The sequence below is a fragment of the Thermobia domestica genome, chromosome 5, assembly GCF_964235325.1.
Source record: "Thermobia domestica chromosome 5, izTheDome1.hap1.1, whole genome shotgun sequence".
Classification (NCBI taxonomy): Eukaryota; Metazoa; Arthropoda; class Insecta; order Zygentoma; family Lepismatidae; genus Thermobia; species Thermobia domestica.
In genome coordinates, this window is record NC_137458.1 from 60,683,682 (window position 1) to 60,707,066 (window position 23,385).

Below are 23,385 nucleotides of genomic sequence, written 5' to 3' on the forward strand. Positions count from 1 at the left end.
ATTTATAATTGTTCCTTGCAGTTGGAATGCAGGTCACAATCATGTGATCTTTAGCATGGTATCTGAAATTGTTCCTGGATACAATTCTGTTGTAGAACTTAACCTTAGTAATGCAATGGTTGCTGGAGCAGGTTTTTCTTCGTGGACGTATCGTCCAGGTTTCGACATTTCCATTCCCATGTACACACCAGTTGTAGAACAACTTGATATGACAGCTAGCTACAAGTAAGTGTATTAACATGTTATTATTTGTATCCTGTAAAAGTGATGATGATACAGGTAATTACAAAATCACGCAATTCATGGGATTACTACAAAAGATGTTAAAAATGGTCTCACATGTGCACCCTTCTGATCATATTTTTGAATATACTCTCAAAGCATTTACATGAAGTATTGTCCACAGTTCGTTGAATGTTGGTTTGTAGTTTTTTTTTTTTTTTTTTTTTTTTTTTTTTTTTTTTTTTTTTAAAGTATTCTGATGAATTGTGAGCTGTTGACTTATAATAACCCTATAAGAAAAATTCTGACTGATGTCAGGAGATTGAGATTGGGATGACCACAGTGACTCGGAAATGATACAATGATGCACCTTTGTAACATAGATTTCGAGTACTTCATGCTTACATAAGCGATATGGGAGGTTGCACTGTCCTGTTGAAATCATGTCCTTTTCTTTAAGTCGACAGCCAGAATAGAAAGAAATTGCCTGACTAACTAAAGAAAACGTAACTGTTCGTCGTCGTGAGGGAGAAGAGAATGAACATTCTGTTTCGAGGCGTGATACATCATACATCGATCTTGTGGACGTGAATGGGAGACTCATGCAGTACATGTAGGTTGTCAGTTGACCGCAAACGCAAGTTTATGAATTTACGTACCTGTCGAGGTTAAACCAAGCCTCGTCTGACCAATACCAGTCGTCCAACTCCTTACATGTTCCATGAACTACTGACAGTACTCAACATGCTTGAGGGAATCACCTCGCACCAACTCCTGCACACCTTTGGTTTTGTACGGAAATATCTTAAATGATTTCCTCACAGCTATATGTGCTGTACTATAACACACCACACTAACTAAACAACTCGCGCAGGGCTATTCTTCATTCTGCACTGGTATCCGCCAATTTTTCCACAATGAGAACCGTCAATTTGTCACTTGGGAAGGGAGAGGGACATCTGACACACTCCCAGTTTTCTTCAATTTATTGTGCAATGATTGATGGCTGATCTATTCGGAAATGCCTTTCCGAAATTTCTTTCTGCACAACATACCACGGTAATTTCTTAACTCAAACTCCTTATGTGCTCTTCCAGAAAGAAAATCCTTTCCCCCAGTATGTATATCATGCTGCTGTGGTGCTGTACTAAAAGTTCCTTCCCTCAGTTAACACCCTCATCTTCTACATGCAACAAAAGAAAGAAGAAAAAATTAATGTTTGCGGCATGGATTGCGTGACTTCTTGATCCTCTGGTTTTGTGGGTATCCTAAAGATTATAAATCTGTAGGATCATTCTTACACTTCGAGAAGAACTGTGCATTCATCCTAAGTAAAGATGCGGCCCCAATTTATTTTAATAGATGAGAGACACACAAAAATTACTTTGTGAATATACTATCAAATTTCTCTAGAAGTAGGTTCGAAAAGTGTGAAAATATTCTCGACTTTTAGACGGTTGGATATGGACAAATAGCTAAGTTTTCTAGGTAGATAAGTGATCTCTTACTAAACATAAGTCTTAGGTTCTGTTGTATGGTATGTCAATAGCTAACAAAATTTGTCGTAAATACTACTATTAAAATAGATGGCTATACTAACTTATTCTGAGTTATCTCGAGGTTTTGAAAAAAGGATTAGGTATATTATATGTTTAGTATATCTATCATTTTAGAATTTTTCATGCAAGATATGTTAAAACAACGATATTTCAAGTAGTGATTGCTGTATTATCAGCTGGTACTTTAGAAACAATATTTACTGTTGCCACAGTGCAAGGAAAGATTGGGTTGTTTAGAAGATATGGGGTTTATTGGTATATTTCGTACATGCGACCCATATTACAGTATGAGGATTGCGTTCCGTCAAGTGCAAATGACAGAAGTAAAGTCTATAATTAAAATTTGGGAAAGATATTGAGATTCCTCTAGTTGTAGTGCTTAAAATTTTCAATGACGGAGATTCTTTGACCGTCATTAAATACATCGCCCTCCAGGTTCAAGAAATGAGTGTTTCGTAGTACCAAGTCAAAATTGCTTGTATTATTTTTGTAAATTGCAGTTTATACTGACATAGAGTATTAAACTACTAGTTGTTACGATGAGATACATATCTATTAATAGTAAATAAAAATTCTCATATGTTGAAACATCTGAAAAACAAAATCTGCGAACGGTTTCGAGGTACTGCTCACCTGTCCATCAGTGCATCTAAAGAAAATTTGATGCTACGTAAAAGACATTATATAATTCTCTTTTTGTCCATCTTGCAGAATAAAACCGATGCGTGAATGTCTAGCCTGACAGTAAGATTTCCTACTCTTCCTAACTTATGCTTAATAAAAAGTCCTTCTACATAAGACCACAAACAGTGGAACTGCGAAACATTTATCAAACTGATGATAATGTAATTATCGTCGACAATTTTTTTTTTTTTTTTTTTTTTTTTAACTTGAAATATTTATACCCACTCTGGAAGTACTTATTATATAATAAGATTTGTGAATAACAAGAACTTTTCATTATCATTATATTAGAAACAGAAGGAAATCTTACTGTCGATCTACATATTTATCGTAACATTTTTATTCCATGTACACGGTAAATAAGCAGAGAATTTCATACATCATGTCTTTTGTGTAACAAGTTTTCTTTAGATGCACTGAGGCGGAGATATGGAGTGCCTTAAAACTATTCGCAGATTTTTGTCTTTTGAGTGTTTTAAACTATGAGAACTTCTTTTTACTATTGGAGTTGAGTATTGGAGTTGATATGAGACTAATTGTGCTGAAAGTTAGTAATATACAATGGATTTATGTGGTAAATTGTTGTATAACAGACAAATACATCATTATTTTTCGTATTCTGCCTTTACTATTACTTACTGTGTAAGGTCAGAAACTTACATGCAAAACAAGTCTCTCTATTTGATGTTAAAATGTCTCCATCAGTACTTTTTCTATAATATGTTGTTCAATTACAATTTTTCTTTCCTCCTCCATAGTTTTCCTTCTGCTACTTCTTGTAACATTTTCTCAGACAATGTATTAACTAATTCAATGCCCCTTCCTATTTTTAGTTCATATTTTGTTTCCTGCTTGCTTTTTCCATCCCATCCTCATTACCTTTTCATTCTATGTAGCTAGTTTTTCTTCATTCTTCTCGACGTCCACATCTCTAAAGCTTGTAGTATTTTTTTTATTTCTTTTAGTTAGGGTCGTCCATGTTTCTGCGTGGTAGTGGGCAATACTAGACAGGGACATTTGATAAGTTTTCCTTGGAACTCTTTATTCAAAAGCTTATAAAAATACATTTAATATATGCATTATAATTTGAAAGCTAATGCAGTTTTCAAGATTTGAAACAGTTTTATTAATTAAGTAATTAATACGAGTTCCGGTTAAGCCAGCATGAGATTATTTTATACTAGAAGTATTAACACGCGGAGGAAGAAATTTTTGGAAGGAGTACTGATGGTATATTTGAAAACATTATCATTGTATTCAGTTGGTGAGATTGAGAAAAATCAGTAGAGATAGCTTGCCATGTAATCCAAACTCAGAATCTCCGAATACAAAATGAGAACGGTAACCGTAGAAAGAATATGTGATCATTAATTTTATGTGTTAATTAATATATGTGTTTGAAAACCCGCATTATATTTTAATAAAAATAACCCTTTTGTTGGAACATCCTATTCGTTAAAATAATGATAATAATATATTATTCTTCACTGTAGGACTAGTCGTCCGTGGTTGGTGGTTTCATCAGAATTAAACTTGCATCCTGAATATCTTGAGGAGCTGAGAAGTTTAGCGATCGATCATTCTGAGTTCCTTTTGTTAGAACTGTGTCATGAAGCAGCTAATTACACAGTGCGATGTCATGGAGACCAGACTGTTCGATATCCACAAATATTACAGGTTAGTAAATTTAAAGTTGTAGCAAACGAGTATGTTGTCGTGAATATATACGCAGAGTAAGTATGAAATTTTAGTCGGATAAGTTTGCAGGGTATTTACATAAATGTGTCTCAATATTTTGGGAACAGATTCCTCACATCAAAATAAGAAACAAAGTTCATATGGAGCTGTGGTCGGAAGTGCATAGTTTTGTAGTTATAGGGTGCTGAAAACGTGAAATCAGTGAACTTTAAAAGTTGATAGCTCCATTACTATGGGACCTATCGTAGTCGGGTCAAGACATTACTGAGGGACTAGTATGTGAACTATCCATATAGCCATCTTTCAGAACCTCCGATACTTGCACAATCAGTTTTAGAGAGGCTGTTTGGGAGTGCTTGATCTCCAGGGCCCGGATCTTGTTGACAAGTCAACTTTCTTCTGTTACGCATAGAAGGCAAGTTCAAGTAGAAACGTTATCCATCAACTCTAGGTTCTAAAAATAGTTTTTTAGGATCAACTTTTGGTCTCTTTTTGCTAGAGATGCAAGGGCTCGGAAAAAAAACGGCTTTTTTGGAAAAAAAAAACTCGGTTTTTTCTGCTTTGCTTTTTTGCTTGGGAAATTTTGGGCTTTTTTCAAACTTCTGCTTTAAATTGATAAAGCAGACTTTGTTTCGCTTCTCTATAACACAAAAAGTCATTTAATTAGTGGTTGATGTCGATAATAATATAAAACCTCGAAAATAAACCATGAATTTCGAAAAGATATTTCAAACAATTTTTCTTCAACATATTTACATTATGAATTCCACAGGATTAACCAATGTATATAATAAGAACTTTTTAACCTCCTATATACAAAAGTAAGCAGAGTTGGCAAGAACCATGGTTGTTTTTGAAAATGCCAAAAACCCGTTTTTGGGGGGATGTTTAAACCAGGCTTTTTTGATTTAGATTTTTTGCTTTATGTATTTATATTACATATCGACAGAAATAAGTTTGTTTCGCCTTGGTGTTATTATGCAACAGCGGGGTTATGCCGGAAGAATTTCCATAAGCTTAAAGAAGTCCGGTCAGTAAATTTCTTAAATTGAGAATCTCCCGCCCTAGCCATCGGGAAAATTCCGTCATTACTTGAAATGTAAGACAATAACGGGAAAATCCTATTATTGCTTCGCATGTAAAATTTAAAAGTCAACGTATCATAATCAAATAACCGACAAATTCTGACCAAAGCATATATTAACTAATAAATAATTAATAATCAGTACGCTAAAACTGAGGTATTAAATTACAAATTATTACGTAGATATCATTGAAAGTCCAATCCAAGCTAATGTTGGAAGCTACGAAGGTAATCGATAAATTTTGCCAATTTCTATCAATATATTTAAGCAATCTTGGCTTCTTTATAAAACAACAGGCATTTAGGCATGCAGAAATATACAATTTGGTTTCGTTTCGCATGTTTAGGCTTAACATCCTTACGAAATACCGAGATTATCAAGAAGACTTTCGCTTAAACTGACATCCGAACCGCTACTTGGTTTACGCATGAAAGAAGGGTTGTGGTTCGACCGAGAATTGAACATGGGGCACCTTGATTAAAAGGTGAAAGGGAAATAAAACTATTGCAGGTGGTTTGATATCTGGAAACGTCATCATGAAGTTCACACGATTCGCATTTTTCATTCTTTTTATTTTTTTGGTTTAAACCAGTTATTAAAAAAAGTTGGTGTAAACCAGCCAACCCGAAAAGTAACACTTCTTTTTAAAAAATACACACATAACTAGCAAAATAGTATGTAGTATTTTTACTTCAAAATATTCCATACCCTCTTTTTGAAACAAAATAAAATTAAAATAAAACATAAGAGAAATACTTAGATTTATATGATACACTTAAAGGCTGCACATCTAGAGCTTTTGGTTTTGTATACTCTTGAAATTCTACAGTTAAGTTTTATACAACCACCATCACGGTTTACCTAATGCTCAAGTTTTCTGAATTTTTAACAAGAAGGATTCAACATATCATTACGGAACTCCCCCCCCTCCCCCCCCCCCCCGAAAAAACAAGACTACGGAATATATTTAAGTTAAGCTAAATACAAATGCACAACAAACATGACTGAGTGGTTAGTTTTTGCGCTTCTATCGGTAAGTCCGGGATTCAACCAGCATTCGACCATTCTGACAAAGATTTTCTTCATTCCATCTCTGAATGTACAAATAGTGCGTGTACTGTGAGTTGGCCGACTTCCTTTCCTATTGTTTTTAAATCGTTATTACTAATTACCAGCAGTGACGGTTTTGCGAAGGTTACGGGGGCGGTCTTTCGGACTGAAGCCCGTTCCCCAAAGTTACGGAATGTCTGCAACAAACGAAATATCTATTAGTTATGCCTTTACTCATAAACTTTAAGCTCCCGTCAAATAAAAATTACGAATGTTTAGAAAAACTAAACATTAGTAAGAAAAACCCTTCCCAAAATATTTTTCTAAATCCGCCACTGATTCTCAGTATAAAATGATTTTTAAGGTTGTATCCGGAAGATTATTGCTAAACATATAAACGAAACGAAATATTAGTTATGGCTGTACTCATAAACTTCAAGCACCTCCCAAATAAAATTAGGACTTTTTAGGGAACGAAACAATCAGAAAAAACCCTCCTAAAGTACTTTTCTAAATCCGCTACTGATTATTTGTATAAATTGGTATTCAAGGTTGTGTTCGGAAAATTATTGCTAAATCACTTCACAGCTACAGTATAACAGAAATGTGGAAGTACGGCTTGACGGATATATTGAAAAACGTACGCTTTGACGGATAAATAGAAAAACGGGCAAGTTTAACTTTTGCGCTAGAAGCTAGAGTACTAAAAGCTCTTAGAAATGAAACACGGATGACAAACTATAATGATCTAGAGAAGAAAAAAATGTCGATAACTCAAACGTTGAATAGCCTCAAAAATTGTCCTCAAATACTACATTCTTCATGTTAGCTTTAATTCGTAAAACATGTGCTCCATCCATCTTGATGGTGAATTTCAGAGCGAAATATCGCATTTAGGTCATGGAATTCTTATCTAAGTATAGAATATACTATAAGAAAGCTATTTAGATAGAAAAATCATGAAAATGAAAAAAGCCAAAATTTCCAAAATTCTCGTTTTTTTCCCTAAAAAGCCGGCTTTTTATGTGAAAAAAACCATCGATTCAAAAAAGCCGGCTTTTTTGCATCTCTACTTTTTGCTGTTTTGAAATTTCAGGTCATTTTTTAATATTTTAAGGTAACTTTTAGGCCACTTATGGTCTTTTTATTCTTTTTTTCTACATAAGGAAATCTTTAAATGAACACGGTTTACGGATGTGGAAAAGACGAAGTTGAATAATCTCTTTTCTTACTTCCTGACTATTGGAGTGGAAAAACTGCATTCTTACCAAGCTAATGAAAACTAAACTGTAGCTGGTTAACGAAAGGCGGGGGTCGGCAGGTGGCCAAACAGATAGTTTTGGGTTATTGACCACAAAGAATGTGATCACGTGAATAACTAAAAATGCATTAGAAGGCGTACAAGGGCTTTAAACGTGTTTTTATCTATTATTTTCATGTAGTCTAAACTTGCTAAGTTTTATTGTTTAAGAGTGCTTCCTAGTTTCAACTCGGGAGTGAACTGACGCTTTCAATACTTACAATGCCGTACAATGGACTGATCAATGGACATAAGTGATCAGTGGACTGCAACTAACTGAAACAAACCTTTTTGAATATAAGTGAGAAATGTTAATTAAAAATCCAATGGATATTAAAAAATGTCAATATCTAATGAAATAAAAGTTTGAAAAAAACGTAAGTTTTAAGGTCAATTTTTGTGATTTTTAGGGTCATTTTACAGGAATTTTAGTGTCATTTTATAGGTCACTTTTTAAAATTTTTTAGGTCAACAAGATCCGGGCCCTGTTGATCACTCTCCAGCTACTTCTCAAAAATTATTTTTGCTGGTGCTTCTCTCCTGGGCCGCAGATCTTTGGAATTCTTATCGCCGCTACTAAGAAGGACGAATTAGGTCTAAATGAGAAATATATCTATGAAAAAATTGATCTAATTAATAATGATTAGAAAACGTCAAGTCACATACTAGTGGTTTTGTATATTGTAGAAAATCATGTTAAAACATTTTGTTTTACATAAGCTTTTTTTAAAATAAATAAATAAACCAGAATAAATGTTTCGTTTCTGCATTGCACCATTTTGCTTAAATCTTAATACACCATGTCTTCTAATGATAGATGTTCTTAAGTACAAAGCTGAGTCATAATTTGGCAATATTCTGTTACTTACTTGCTTTATATGTCCAATTTACAACACAAATTTTTAACACTCAAAAGTAGAGTCCAATGTATTGCACCGTTTAAAGTCATCTTTCGGTCAGTTCTGCGATCTCATGTCGATTCAGTTATTGTACTTCAAAGCGAATACCTTGTATACTGCAGCTTCCACCTTCTCTTGATTATTCAAGCGTCACGAGAAGCAATAGTTCGGAACAAGTAAAAATCCGAGGGCGCGAGGTCTTGAAGTATTGTATTTTTGTGCTACAGAAGAGCTTACTTTCTGTTGACAAATATTAAGGTATTTTGGCACACAATGACATACATCCGCTCCAATTGTTTGGAGCACATGTTAACTTCTATGATTGAATCGTTCACATCAAACTCTTATTAAATTCCTCCTCATAGTTCCACTAGACGCAGATCATCACCTTATTTTGTGACAGGGATAAAATTATGCCAACTGTGGAAAACTGTATCAGGGAAGAAAAAGTGTAAGCAATAAATTAAGCAATGTTCAAGATCGTATTAAATTAGGACTGGAATATTAAAATAAATGTGATTTCCGCATACCTAAAAACAATCTCAGTCATCAAATTTTCAGCAATATATGATATATTACCTTATTTTCCGCTGCTCTTTATGTCACCTAATTTTCCCTGTTTATGCTGCCTAATTTTCTATCCTCCAATTTTCTTCTAATTTCCGTTGCCCAGTTCGGAGATTAGGTGACACACACTCCGGATGCTTTTGCCGAGGTTGTAAACATTATTAAATACATTGTAAGATATTAAGCTCGCCTTTGATTGCTGTGCTGCTGATCGACGGTCCTTTCACCTTGTGCACAATAAAGGTTTCAGGATGCTTCAGAGGCATAATGGCCCAATTTTCGTAATTATATTTCATTGCTCTTTATCTTTGCTAACACCTTCAAAGCTTGAATTGCTTTGGCCACGTGACACCCGCTGCAAACATTGCTCGTATGCCAATATTGAGCTCCATCGTGGCTAAACGGTTAGCGTACGCGCCTTTGGCGTGGTAGACCCGGGGGTTCGATTACCGGCGGGAGCTCATGTGGTTCGGATTCCACGTTAATCAGTAGGCTCCACCTCATATAGCCTCACTGCTGAAAGGGACGTTAAACTCAAAATCAACTCGTATGCCAATATTGCAAAACTTAACATTCATTCTTGTATTTCGTTATGTACATTGTTATTGATGAGTTTCATGTTTTTATTTTCGTGTAGGAAGCAACATTTTGTTTGATTCTTCATGGAGCAAGATTGGGACAGAGTTTGATAACAGAGGCCCTTGCTACCGGCTGTATTCCAGTATTACGTGCGAACTCTCTTGTTCTACCATTTCAAGACATTCTGGATTGGAAGAAGTAAGTATAGTAAAGATTTTTAGTATATCTTAGTTATTAAAACACAATCAAATGAAAATGTATCTTTTCATGATCATTTCGTATGGATTTTGAATTAATTAAGAACAGGTATACATTGGGAAAACTTTTCCGAAACATTGAAGGCTTTGCTTTTCGCTTTGTTCGTAAGGTACAGAACAAAGAAAAAAATATTAAATAACACACAAAACACCTTACTTAAGATGTATTTTTTTCCTAGCTTAATAACTGGTAATGTCTGCCACTCTTTCCTCAAAGCATTTTAGAGAGGAAATCAGGTATTACAGAAGGAAAAATTAAGTAAATCACTTGCATTTGATGAAGATGAACATGTTATCATTAATCGTGGGACAATCTTAATTCTGTAGTATCAATACTCCATGTCTTTGCTGTATTAAAGTCATGCAGTGGACCTTATAAGATTGTAATGTTACTACGTCCGTCCGTTACTCCACGTGATAACTGTTGAACGAAAGCAAATTTTTAAATTCTGTTGTTTGCAATAGACAACTGGAGCGATTCTTGTCCGAGTTCATTAATGTGGGCAATCTCTTAACATCTTCATGGGTAACAGTGATACGATGTTATAGGATGCTGAATCCTAATAATGAATGATAAACGTCTTAGTCTGTGCGTCACGGTAATACTAATAATAAACAGTTACGCTAATAGATGTCGGTTTCTGCACTATCGCTAAGAAATGTCCAGGGGCATACGGTGGCTGAATGATAGAGGGCTTACCTCTGGAGCGTGTGGTCTTTGAATCGATCCCCGGCCAAGTAAGTTTATGGTGGACAACACTGTATCCGTGAATTTTGTTGGGATTCTCCCGTTTCCTCTCACATTATAATTCCACATCATGATTATCCCACCATCATTCACTTGCCTTAATCATCCACCTCCCGTAACCTAACGGGCAGAATCGTGGGACGTTAAATTTAAAAGGTTTAATTTTCATTTGTTAATAAATGTCGCTATCGAGTGTTAAACTGTACATGCAATTTGCCGATTTAAAACTACTAGTGATTGTTCTTCCAACGGCAGAAGTCATCACTTTGTTATACAGTGTTACACATTTTGAAAATTGTGTAATATAATGGGTTATTCATAAGGTTTACTATAATTATATCGCATTCCTTATTTAATTACTTTGTTCACTTCTTCTTTATGCTAATTTTAAAAAAATGAAATCCTAGGAGATGGGTGATTAATGAAGTGAATTATTGTAATAGTATTGGTGGAATGAGAATAGGGGACGAAACAGGAAGATCCCGAGAAAACTTATGGTATACAATGTTATCTGTTACGTACTTTCATGGCCAGGAAACGAATCACGAAACTTTCGCACCAGTGAGCGCTTTCTTTAAACCTCCGTCCCCCTTAAATATTATTTTAGAGATCTCCATATACTATTTATGAGTTAGCCTCAACTCAATTGTAGCTTTGTTCGAATTCTATGTAGGTTTCTTTACAGCAGTTCATAAAAGAACATACAGCTGTGCCTAAAACACATATTAACGAGTATAATGACTTAGTGTTAATAAGGGTGTTACTGTATTTACGCGATTCTAAGACACACTTTTTGTCGATTTTTTCTCCTCCAAAATCAAGATGCGTCTTATATTTGAGTTATGCAAATTTAGGCCAGATTAGATGAAGCTTTGCCAAAAATTGCTAATCCCGTTAGTCACGATTCTGTAAAGAATGTGTATTTTGTGTGTACGAACAGAATGTAGAACTAAAATCGTGCATTTTACGCGAAATGAAAACCCTTTAAAATTAGACCGCAAACCAATAGAGAATGAAAGAGATTAATCATTCTTGTAAATTTACGACAGCGGAGATTCTTTCTTTATTTTCCCATAACATTATTTATTTTCCCATGTTTATTAATTTTTTTTTCATTCTTTAAAATCAATGCAATGTAAATCTTTTTCATTTTTGCCAAGGGTGCGTCTTACATTTGAGGATTTTTTTTTTTTTTTTTCAATTTTTCCTTCAAAACATGGGGGTGCGTCTTAAATTTGAGAGCGTCGTAGATTCGCGTAAATACGGTAAGTCGATAAATTGAAGTTATGCCTTATCCTTATGCCAGTTGTAGCTTGTTAATAATCTACAACAAAATGGTTAACAACTCGAAACCTCCATAAAACGTCAATTGATGTGCTGAGGTGAGTGGTAAAGAACCGATGAACGGTCCAGAATTATAATTGATTGATAGTAAGTTCTTGTTGATTAGAATTAACTCTCCTTTTAACATTAAGGTTTTACGAGACGCAGATGGGATGTCAGTGGCTTACTTGCTTGTACCCGAACTGGAGAGAATTCTTCTGAACCAAGTTGAATTAAGCCGATACTAAAATAAATTGAACCGAGCAGGATGTTTGGCTCACTTCAGCAGAGTAAAGACGTTTGTTACCATTGGATCTACAAAGGATTTGAGATTTAAGTGTGTCTGTCAGTTATTATCTCTAGACTGAGATTCTCTTTAGAAGGGCATAGTTTCTGTATTACTTTTACTTTTGATTTTAAAGAAGTAAATAATAGTACCCATGGTAATCTTCTGCCCATTGGCCATGAACAAAACCAAGAAACTGATAATATTACCTGACTAATAAAATGAAAAAATGTAAATTGCGTAAATTATATGAAACGTTTAAAAATAAATTTTAAGAAATTATACAGTAGAATTTATAAAATTCGATCTATGTGAAAGTAGCTTATAGTAGGGTACAACCATAAATCTTTAGGTAAGCCTGTTAACGTCTAGCAACAATAGAAAGGAATGTGAGTGGTGATTGACTACCTGACTTTCTTCAGCCACTTTGTTACTGAGACGGGGATTAAAAAAAAAAAAAAAAAAAAAAAAAAAAAAAAAAAAAAAAAACCTCACCAAATTTGTTAGACAGTTACATGAATTAACACAAAGGGAAAAGGAACAAAAATTGCAAAAATTGAATACCATAACAAATCTTTGAACAAAACAGGAAAGCATTTGGACATTCATACGTATAAATGTGTACTGGAATTACAATAATACAGTAATGAAATTGTGCCAATAGTGGAGAGGACCGACTTCAAGAGTGAGAGAGTGAGTGGCTATTCTGGGAAGCGGACTGGTTAACACATCGGTACGGTATGCCGGAGGTACCGGGTTCGAGTTTCTGTCCAGTCACTTTTTCACTCTTTGTGCGTTATAGAATTCACATCTACAGAGGATTTGGTGTGTTAAAAAATAAATTGTTTCTTCTTTCATTAGAAATTATTAGAGTCTAGCTAATACCTCAGTACTAGAGTGTATTCCACCACCACATTATTTGAAAGACAGTGTTCAGATTGACAGCAGAAATAATTTAAAGATTTTATTTTCCTTTAAGGTAATTGACAAGTTGTACAGAATGTGGACATATCGGGAATCGAATTTACGGTATTCTACTGTACTTAATTTGTATCCACCATATTGGAAATGTGACTGCCTCCTGTTGACTTACCGTAGATGAAATTCGAGATCAGTCACGGTATATTCAATAGGAGTGTTGACGGAACTGTAATACTATTACGTGTAATCACAAATAGCACAACATTAATAGCGAGCCAATCGGTAAGCGTACCTATCATGCTGTTTATCCCTTACTCAAGAAATTTTATTTTTTTAAAAAAGTAAGATAAATCTACCCAGATGACTATCGTGTTTCTTTTTTCTTGGCTTCAAGGATTGTACCAAATAAGTAGAATTACTCAAATGATAATTTTTGTGACTACCAAAATAAATACATATTTATACGAGGGAGGATCAGAAACTAAGGTTATAAGGCCGATATTTCTGGAGTATCGTCTGTTATAAAGGAAGGGGAGTGTTCCGTAATTGTAATACGTGAGATTTGCAACTGTGCCGAGTTCCAGCCACCCACCACGTAGGACGCTAGTTGTAGGTAAAGAAATGGCGACTCGTTTGGAAAACTGGTCTCGCAAAGAAGTGCGCTTAGTTATTCGATTTCTGCCGAAACATGTTAGCGCGGTTGAAATTCACCAGCAGTTGGTAGAGATTTATGGAGAGACTGTAATGCCTCGTCAATCGCAGAATGGTGTCGAAAGTTTGTGGCTGGTAGAAAAAAACGTCACCGACAAGGAGCACAGTGGCCGACTCAGCACATCAACAGATTTGAACACAGTTCTTGTGGAGGAGCTAGGACAACAGGAGTCCGTCGCTTTGCTTTAAACGAGAAGGTGAAACAGTTCGTAACAACGTGGCTGAACACTTAAGGACGAGATTTTTACCAGGAGGGAATCTTCAAACTCATCCCACGATGCGGCGAGTGTCTCAGCCGATATGGAGACTATGTCGAAAAATAACCTTATTTATGTACTTCCTGTTGACTGTATTGATTGTATAAACAATATATACACGTTTCACTCTACACTTTGTAACCTTACTTTCTGATCACTCTTCGTATATAAGTGATTTGAACTAAAATATATAGTGTTTTGAAGCTTTAGTCTATGGGATCATATTTCGTTTTCATTTCATAAGTAACCTGTTATATTATAACCAGTGGCAAATATATGGTAGATCACCGTTGTTGGAATACGCATTTTAATTTAATTTCATACACTCCATATTAAAAAAAAGAAAAAAAAAACGTTTCTGTTTTTGTAGTAGTGTTCCATCCTACTGATATTGTGTAAAAGCATGTTCATCTAAAATTATACGGTTAATAAAAAAATGTTGTTGCGGCATGGAATTATTATCTGGATTTATCAAAAATAGCAATTCCTGACAACACATGCCTTCCACATTGCGAGGGAAGATTTCTTAATCTATTGGCTATTATTACAATGTGAATGCGAGGTTGTTACAGCAACCTGTTTTAACTCTCTACTTACGTCTTCAACTGTCCGAATACGAGGTGTGTTTTAATTAAGTGTAAACGTGTGTAGAATCTTAGTATTATTAATATATGTAAATCATTATTCGAGTGTTGCTCTTAAATATAATATATTACTTCTTTCTTTCTAGAGCTTCAGTTGTAATCCATGATGATGAACTGGGTGATGTTGTAGAGAAACTAAAGGAAATATCCGACGAATTTATTGTGGAGATGCAAGAACAAATTCATTGGTTGTATAAGAAGTATTTCTCCTCCATAAAGGCTATTACACGTACTACATTGGATATACTGAATGACCGAGTATTCCCGCAGAATTCACGGACGTATGAAGATTGGAATTTTCGACCGAATCCGGTAAGAAGAATTAGATTAAAGTGCATTAATCTGGTAATAAAAGTAAATGGTATCAGCAAGATAATTATATAATTGGTTCTTTTCATTGTATAGAATACTTTTAATTTTATGTTATAAACTAGTAAAATATTTGTTACGTAGCGTTAAGTTAAAAAGAATGTGGAAGGGTCGGAATCGAACCTCGCAAATGCATATACGCCTATCTACTATGCAGAAGAACATCGTAAGTAGAAAACATATATATATATATATTTTTTTTTTGACATATTTCGTGGTAGTACTGCATGAAGTATTTTAAATTAAATAATATACGTAATGATCATATTTAATTATATAGATTAAATACTTAAAGAGCACAATAAGGTCAATTTTAATAGTCATAAAATATTATAAATTTATTTTTTTAGTTATTTATATTTAGAGAAAGGAAAGGAAGATTTGGGATTTTTAATAAAAATGTAGGACTTTCAATAATTCATGTTTAAGAGTAATGCCGTTTGATCATCTCATTCTAAGGCACTATTGATGCAGAGTGCTAACTGTCACTCTGTTCAATAGATTGAAACTTAAAAAAAAAAAATTCTATTAGAACGGGGTTCGTAACCCATAGCAACTCAAAGACCAATGCGATTAATAAAATCCGAAGATTGTGGATTTCTCGAAAACAGCTATAACGGTTTTATTCATAATTACTCAACGAAACAATGGGATGCATATTAACTATTTGTAAAGAATAATACTGCTGATCTTAATGCATAACACACAATTCTTGCAGACTGTTTTCGTATATTACTCCATTATCAGTTCCGTTGTTTAGAAGCGAAAATTTATATTCGACACTGATGATAGAGTAAGTAATTCCTTTTGTATGATGATAGAGTAAGTAATATTCGAATTTGATTTTCCTTTTCAGCGGTAAGGCTATATGAGACATGAACCTATAGCGCAAGTGAAATCCGAGCCACATGTTGTGCTTTCGCCAGAAATCGGACCCCGATCATCTTCACCAAAGACGAGAATTCTAACCATTTAGTAGAGAAATCTCTTTAGTTTTGTCACAGTTGCCTACTCGAGTGAAAAGATTCCTGCGATCGTACGGTGTGGACTAACGTTGATTAAATTCGTATTGGAGTACACACACATACACACAACGAAAGGAAGCACGGCCACCACTGAGGTACTTAGAAGCACATGCCCAGGGTTTGTATTATTATTTAAGTTGTAATGGTTTTATTATACTCACGTGTCATTTCGTCAAGAGAAATGTCCATATAATATATACAATTAGTGATGCATAACATTTCCTGCTTAGGTCCCCGTAATCGCTATGTCCTATGAAGAAACGCAGCGTTTTTATGTTTTTTATTATTATTTTGGTATGTTTTTATTGGATATTGTAAGATTAGCAACTCGATTCTTCTCATTTTCATTATAAATATGTTTTGTTATTTTACAGGTTGCTATTAGATCTCCATTGTTCCTGCCGTTAACTGTACCACGATCTCAAGGTTTTACTGCTGTAGTGTTGACGTATGACAGAGTGGAAAGCCTATTTCTGCTTATCAACAAATTAGTGAAGGTTCCAAGCCTTAATAAAGTTCTCGTGGTTTGGAATAATCAGAGAAAACCACCACCTTCACGTAAGTAGATCCACGGATTTTTGCACTATATATTATGATTAATGTATTGTTTCTTTGAGTATTTGGCATATTCTTTTGTAGTACTGAATACTTAGGTAGTACAGAATGTTTTGGATTCTCCGTTTATTTAGTCATGTTCTGAGAGATGCTTGTCGTGTGGTTACCGTTCTGAAGGTACTCCCATGCGCAAAAAATATTGCGCGTATACTGTAACTCACAATTTTTCGCAATTATTCCATTTTCCATATGTTTATTGGTAAACTTCAGTTATTAGTACGGGGAGATAATAGAAAGCAATCCATCTAAGGAGATATTTCCAAAAAATATAATAAAATAATAAAAATATAAGCAAAAAACAAAATTATGTTCGGTTTTGTGTATACTGGCAATAATGTTTTCGAGGGAATTTTTGGAGTAGCACAGCATGATTGCAGAGGGAATAACAAGATTAGTAGGAGAACAGCTGAATCAAGGAACTAAAAATTGGAGCAAAATATTGCATTTATTGGCTTAAATCTAGGGTGTAAATTGTCTGCCAAATATAAATTAGCTTCTGTAAGCAAGATGTTATACGGAAAATATAAACAAAGAGAAAAACTGTTGTCTTAAGTTTGGAAGTGACATGCTCTATAGCCATGAGCATTTATTTCTTAAGAAAAAGATAGGCAACAAGAGAAAATCTGTGTGGTCAAGTGGGTAGAGTGACGGACTAGTAATTCTTATACTGTTTTGACACCAGATCGAATCCCATCCGGTCCTGTTCAAATTTTTTTCTTTTCAAAACATTGTAGAAAGTGTATAATTTTTATGTTAATAAAACTGAAACAATACAATTAGGAAATAACTTTTTGTTTCCTCTGATGACGTATTTATTTAGAATTAGTGTACTATTAGTAATACCGATTGCTTTCAGTTTATGGTGTTGTATAGCTTCCTTTATCATCCTCTTTTCTTGAAAAAAAAAAAAAAAAATTGTCTCCAATAAAGTGTGAAAAATATATATAGTCAGAAACAGACATCTTAGTATCAAACATGATTTATCGTGATGAAATAAACAAGTTTCCCGTTATTAAAAAATAAAACTATAGAAAATCATTGAATTTGGTCTTAAGGTTTTTATTATGCTATATATGTTCTTTATAAGACTATACTTTATAAGGCAAGATGAGCGATCATACCCTCAAATTTAGCTAGTGAGTGAAAGATGTTTTCGGCACAAATATTTTACAGGTTTAGGTGCATGAAACACCAATACGCCATGGTCTTGACCTTCGTTTATTTCACATTATTATCCGACATATCATAGCAGGTAAAAAGCAGCATCAATCGGCAAGAAGAACTGCAAGTTGTGGTCTTAGTCTGTTTCTGATGCTCCGGACTCGATCGCCTAGCACGCTCGTCTATACCTTGACTCATACGTCTATCATTCAGTGCAGGCACATATCCAGCTTTTCTTTTCGGAGGGGACCCGACACGAATCCTCGTAAGCACGTAATTCTAATGTTTCAAAAATATCAATAATAATAATAATAATAATAATAATAATAATAATAATAATAATAATAATAATGCAACAGTTCTGTATTTCTCTTAAACGTTTCTTACTTGTCATTTATGAACCGGTCAAACTTAATTCTAACTCACACGAAATCAAAAAATATTTTCTAGAGACATGTAAGGAAAACTGTCTGCTACGTATATCACATAATAAAAATAGCAAATGGCAATGAGTGTATCGTTCTAATACAGTAATGTTATAAACAGACCGGAAACGAAATTGTAATCCCATTTAAAAGTGTTCTTTAATTCCACCTGGTATCAATGGCATTACGGTATATTCTTACAAGTAACACTTTCCAAGTGTAACACTCCGATTTTGATAAAATTTGACAGGCAGATACTACACATAAAATAAACGAATACATGTTTTTTATTTTCTGCGGAAAAACTGTTTTACGGGGGCAAAAGCACTCACCCAAAATTTTGAAAGTTGACGCCCGAAAGACAAAAACAAGTGGACCAAAGTGTACGAAATTGTGCACAGATATGGCAGACGTAAAATGAAGGAATACGTGTTTTGTATTTTCCTGGAAAAAACGGTTAGGTGGGACGCAGACCCCTCCAAACCTTTGATCATGAAATATCAAAAGTGCTAGTAACAATATGTCTGATGTGTGTAAAGGACGAAGAATTCCGATGACACTTTGTGTATGGACAATACGCAAAAACTAAACGAATGCCTGTTTTAGGGGACAAAATCCCCCATCCAAAATGATGAAAGTTGACGCCCGAAAGGCAAGAAGAAGTGAACCGAAATGAATGAAATTGTGCATAGATATTGTAGACGAAAAATGAGGGAATATGGGTTCCGTATTTTCCTGAAAAAAAAAAAAAAAAAAAAAAAAAAAAAAAAAAAAAAAAAAAAAAAGAACCGTTTCGGTGGGACACAGACCCCCCCAAAACTTTGATCGTGAAATATCAAAAGTGCTAATAACAGTATGTCAGAAGTGCTTAAAGGACATGAAGAATTGGAACGACACATTGTGTAGGGACAATACGAAAAAAAGAAAAAAAAAAGGGTTTATTTTCTGCGAAAAATTGGTTTTAGGGGGCAGAATTCCCCACCCAAAATTTTGAAATCGTGCACAGATATTCTAGACGTAAATTGAGGTAATTGTGTTTCGTATTTTCCTGAAAAAAAGCGATTGAGTGGGGCACGGACCTTCTAAGCTGTTGATTAGGAAATATCAAAAGTGCAAATAAGTATGTATACGTCAGAAGTTCCTAAAGAGTATGGAGAATTGCAACGAAACTTCGTATAGGGACAATTTGCAAAACAATAAATGAAATGCATTTTAATTTGTATGAAAAAACAGTGTTGGGGCCTAGAGCCCCTCCAAAAAAATGTTAATATTACCGTAAAAGTGCAGGAAGGAGTGGACCGAAGCAAATGAAATTGTGTGTAGATATTGTATAGACTGTATGTAAAATAAGGACTTTCGTGTTTTAAAGATGTCCCTATCAATTTTGGCACATCAACAGCAAACAGGAAATTAATCGGCACGTGTTTTTGTTTATGCGGAAAAACATTGTAAGGCTTAAAGTTGCCTCGTGAAATACTACAAAATACGCTATACTGTTTGTGCTTGTTGTTGATCTGCCAAATTTGAAGAAATCTGATGGAGACACTTGTGAAACACGAGAGGCTTTATTTTTCATATCCAATATCTACAGACAATTTCATTCGCTTCGGTCCAATCCTTCCGACACTCAACGCCTCGGTCCACTCAAAAGGTTTTTTTCTCTTTTCAGGAAAATACGAAGCACGTATTTCCTCATCTTACCTCTACAACATTTGTGAACAATTTCACTCAGTTCGGTACATTTTTTCTTGCCTTTCTTGCGTCAAATTTCAAAATTCATGCGGGGGACCTTTTGTCCTCTAAAACCGTTTTTTCGCAGGAAATAAAAAAGCCGAATTTGTTTATTTTTTGCTTATTGTCCTAACAGAAAGTTTTGTTCCAATTCTTCATGTAAATTTAGGCACTTCTGACATACTGTTATTAGCACTTTTGATATTTCATGATCAAAGGTTTGGAGGGATCTGTGCCCCACCTAACCGTTTTTTCCAGGAAAATACAAAACACGTATTCTCTAATTTTATGTCCGCAATATCTGTTCACAATTTCGTTCACTTTGGTCCACTTGTTTTTGCCTTTCGAGCGTCAACTTTCAAATTTTGGGTGAGGGCTTTTGCCCCCTAAAACCGTTTTTCAGCAAAAAAAAATAAAAAAGCACTTATTTGTTTATTTTATGTATAGTATCTACCTGCTAAATTTTATCAAAATCGGAGTGTTACACTTGGGAAGTGTTACATGTTAGAATTATAACAACAACGCATTGTCCACAGTTTGGACACTGACAAAGTAATCTGACAAAAAAAAAAAAAAAACTGAAAAGGGAAAAAGTAAGTTTATTAAAAAGTGCTTGAGGTTTGGTAAGGGACAGCTTCCAGGACCTCACGCTGGATACGTCACTGAGTCAATGCATTATATTTGTTTCTTGCAAAGATGATAATTAGGTGCGTAATGTGTAAAATTATATCATAGTTTGACTTTTTATAGGTCTTTCCTTAACACATCCATATTATCCGGCGTTCTGCCTGCCTGTTTTATGTCGGATAAGCGAAACTCTACTGTATTTTCAGATAGCATATACACAGGAGCTAGAGGTCTGCACGGGCCGGAATTTTTAGAACGGACCCGGCCCGTCCCCTTTAATTTATAATCTATAGGCATTAGCGGATTAAGGGCGGAGCCAATGGAGCCCAGGGCCCCCAGCTCAGGGGGCCCTTTAAAATCCCTCTGTTTAATACTTACGCTCGCGGTATCGCTAGATTTAAGTCTTTGCATCAGCAGCATTTACCTGTTAATAATGAATGCAATTATTTAATTGTTAATAATGAATTTAACTAAACTAATTATTGTAAACTTGAAGCACATTCAAATATTACAGCATAGTTCTCGGTAGTTCCATAAGTAATTTCAGAGACCACGGTGTTTCAGTGGTAGAGCGTTCACCTTTGGTGCATGGAGTCCTTGGTTCGATCTATGCTCGCGCCAAGTGAACCTTGTGCTGGACAAACACTGTGTGTATGGGTTTTCTCGAGGTTCTCCCGTTTTATCCCACTTTTTTCATTCCACCATTTCATTCATTTCTTATCATCACTGTCTCCTTTAGCCTATCCGGCATAATCGTGGGACGTAAAACTTAAAAATTTCATTTCAAATCATTTCAATCAAAAAACAGTTGCAGGAAGTATGTAATTTCGAATAAAACAAACTACTATATACAATTTTGAGTATATTATTCTTTTATGAAATTCTCGCGAACCTTATTTCTAAATTGAAGGGTAAGAAGACTAAATTCATTCTCTTATTATTATAGATCCATTTCAATTAAAGCAGTTGGAATAGTTGAAAAAAAAAATTAAAAAAAAACATACCCTATATTCCAGTGTGCCACAATCGGTATAACGCGCCACACTGGTGTGTCCAGCAAAGTGAACAGTGTGACGCAAACTTTTTCCTATTATTTGCAAGAATATTTGTCGAGTTCCTGTTATTTATTATTATTATTATTATTATTATTATTATTATTAACGATTTTTCCATGGATCAGCTGTCTGTATACGGTTAAGCAACCACAAGTATCACATTGAAGGAATGAGTGTAATTATTTACTTTAATAGTAATACAAAAGTCTATTTGCTTGTATATTCTACCGGTAATAACTGCATCCGTCTAGAAAGCTAAGACTAACAACAAAGGGATACCAAGTTGTGACCACACACCGCCCCAAATCGTGGGTGCCACAAGTTCTCTTCTACGCCTTAGAACAATAAGGGCTGTAGCGTTCAGGGAGAGAGAAAAACAACTTAATTCCATTGCAGTTATATGCTTATTAAATGTTAACTTATATTTATAAATTATGTAAGTGATTGTATCGTTTTCTGTTTATTATTATTATTATTATTATTATTATTATTATTATTATTATTATTATTATTATTATTATAATAATAATAATAATAATAATAATAATAATAATAATTCTTATTATACATTTCTTAATACGTTGATTGCCATGTGTATGGAATTCCATACACACGGCTGTCCTGTACAGTAGAGCGTGATTATTTTCCATACGCAAACAATGTAGATATTCCAAGTTTGTTGTGTTCGTTCTATAGGTGTGTATGTAATTAGATACATATGGCGTAGAAATCAAAATTTAATGTCCATGCCACGTATATGAAAAACCATACACAAAGACATTTATGAATAAAGACATTGAGTTTGAGTTTAACGTCTCGTTCAGCAACGAAGCTATATGAAACGTCGGCCTACTGATTAACGTGGACTCCGAACCACGTGAGCTCTCGCCGGGAATCGAAGCCGGGTCTTCCACGCCAAAGGCGCGTACGCTAACCACTAAGAAGCTTATGAACAGAGACATTTATGAGCTAAAACAAAGGCGAAAACAAAGATGTGTGATGTGATTTTGAGTTTATCGTCCCTTTCAGCAGCGAGGCTATATGAGACGTGGACCTACTGATTAACGTGAAATCCGAACCACATGAGCTCCCGCCGGACGAAAACAAAGACCTTTGGAATTGACAATTGTTTGGACATTCCAGTCGAACCTACCTAATATTAACAACGTTTCTACGATAATTTCGTAACATTGTATTATTTCTTTTGTTGATTAGCTTGGTTAGGCTTATTTAAACACTTTCTTCTTTACACCTACGTGTCACATCTCTTGGATGAAGATACACTAGCTCTCACTGGAAATCTAATCCAGAACCAATGCACTTGAACCATTTGACCACAACAAGGCACATTTAAAAAGAAGTTTCGATTTTGTTCGGAAAATTGTGATTAGGTGTAACATTTAAAAATATATTTAAGAAAGGGTACGGAGTAAACGCACTGTACTTTCTCGCTCGAATTTTTTACACTGACTTATGTTAGGCTGTAACTATTATTGAAACATTTATTTGGGAAATTGCGAATAAAATAATGTTTTGGAAAACTTTGCTAGAAGAAACTTCAGGCCCAAAAGTAAAGTACCCATTGGT

At 34.6% G+C, this 23,385-nt stretch overlaps 1 protein-coding gene across 2 annotated transcripts in view; it reads left to right on the top strand.

The window, feature by feature from the left end:
* sotv (exostosin glycosyltransferase sotv) overlaps positions 1 to 23,385 on the top strand; it is a 61,599-nt gene that overhangs the window by 16,486 nt on the left and 21,728 nt on the right. For both annotated transcript variants that reach the window (XM_081758708.1, XM_081758709.1), the window contains exons 3-7: positions 22 to 225; positions 3,959 to 4,142; positions 9,702 to 9,841; positions 14,877 to 15,102; positions 16,559 to 16,742. In XM_081758708.1, the coding sequence (XP_081614834.1) occupies positions 22 to 225; positions 3,959 to 4,142; positions 9,702 to 9,841; positions 14,877 to 15,102; positions 16,559 to 16,742 (938 nt within the window). The remainder of the gene's footprint in view (positions 1 to 21; positions 226 to 3,958; positions 4,143 to 9,701; positions 9,842 to 14,876; positions 15,103 to 16,558; positions 16,743 to 23,385) is intronic.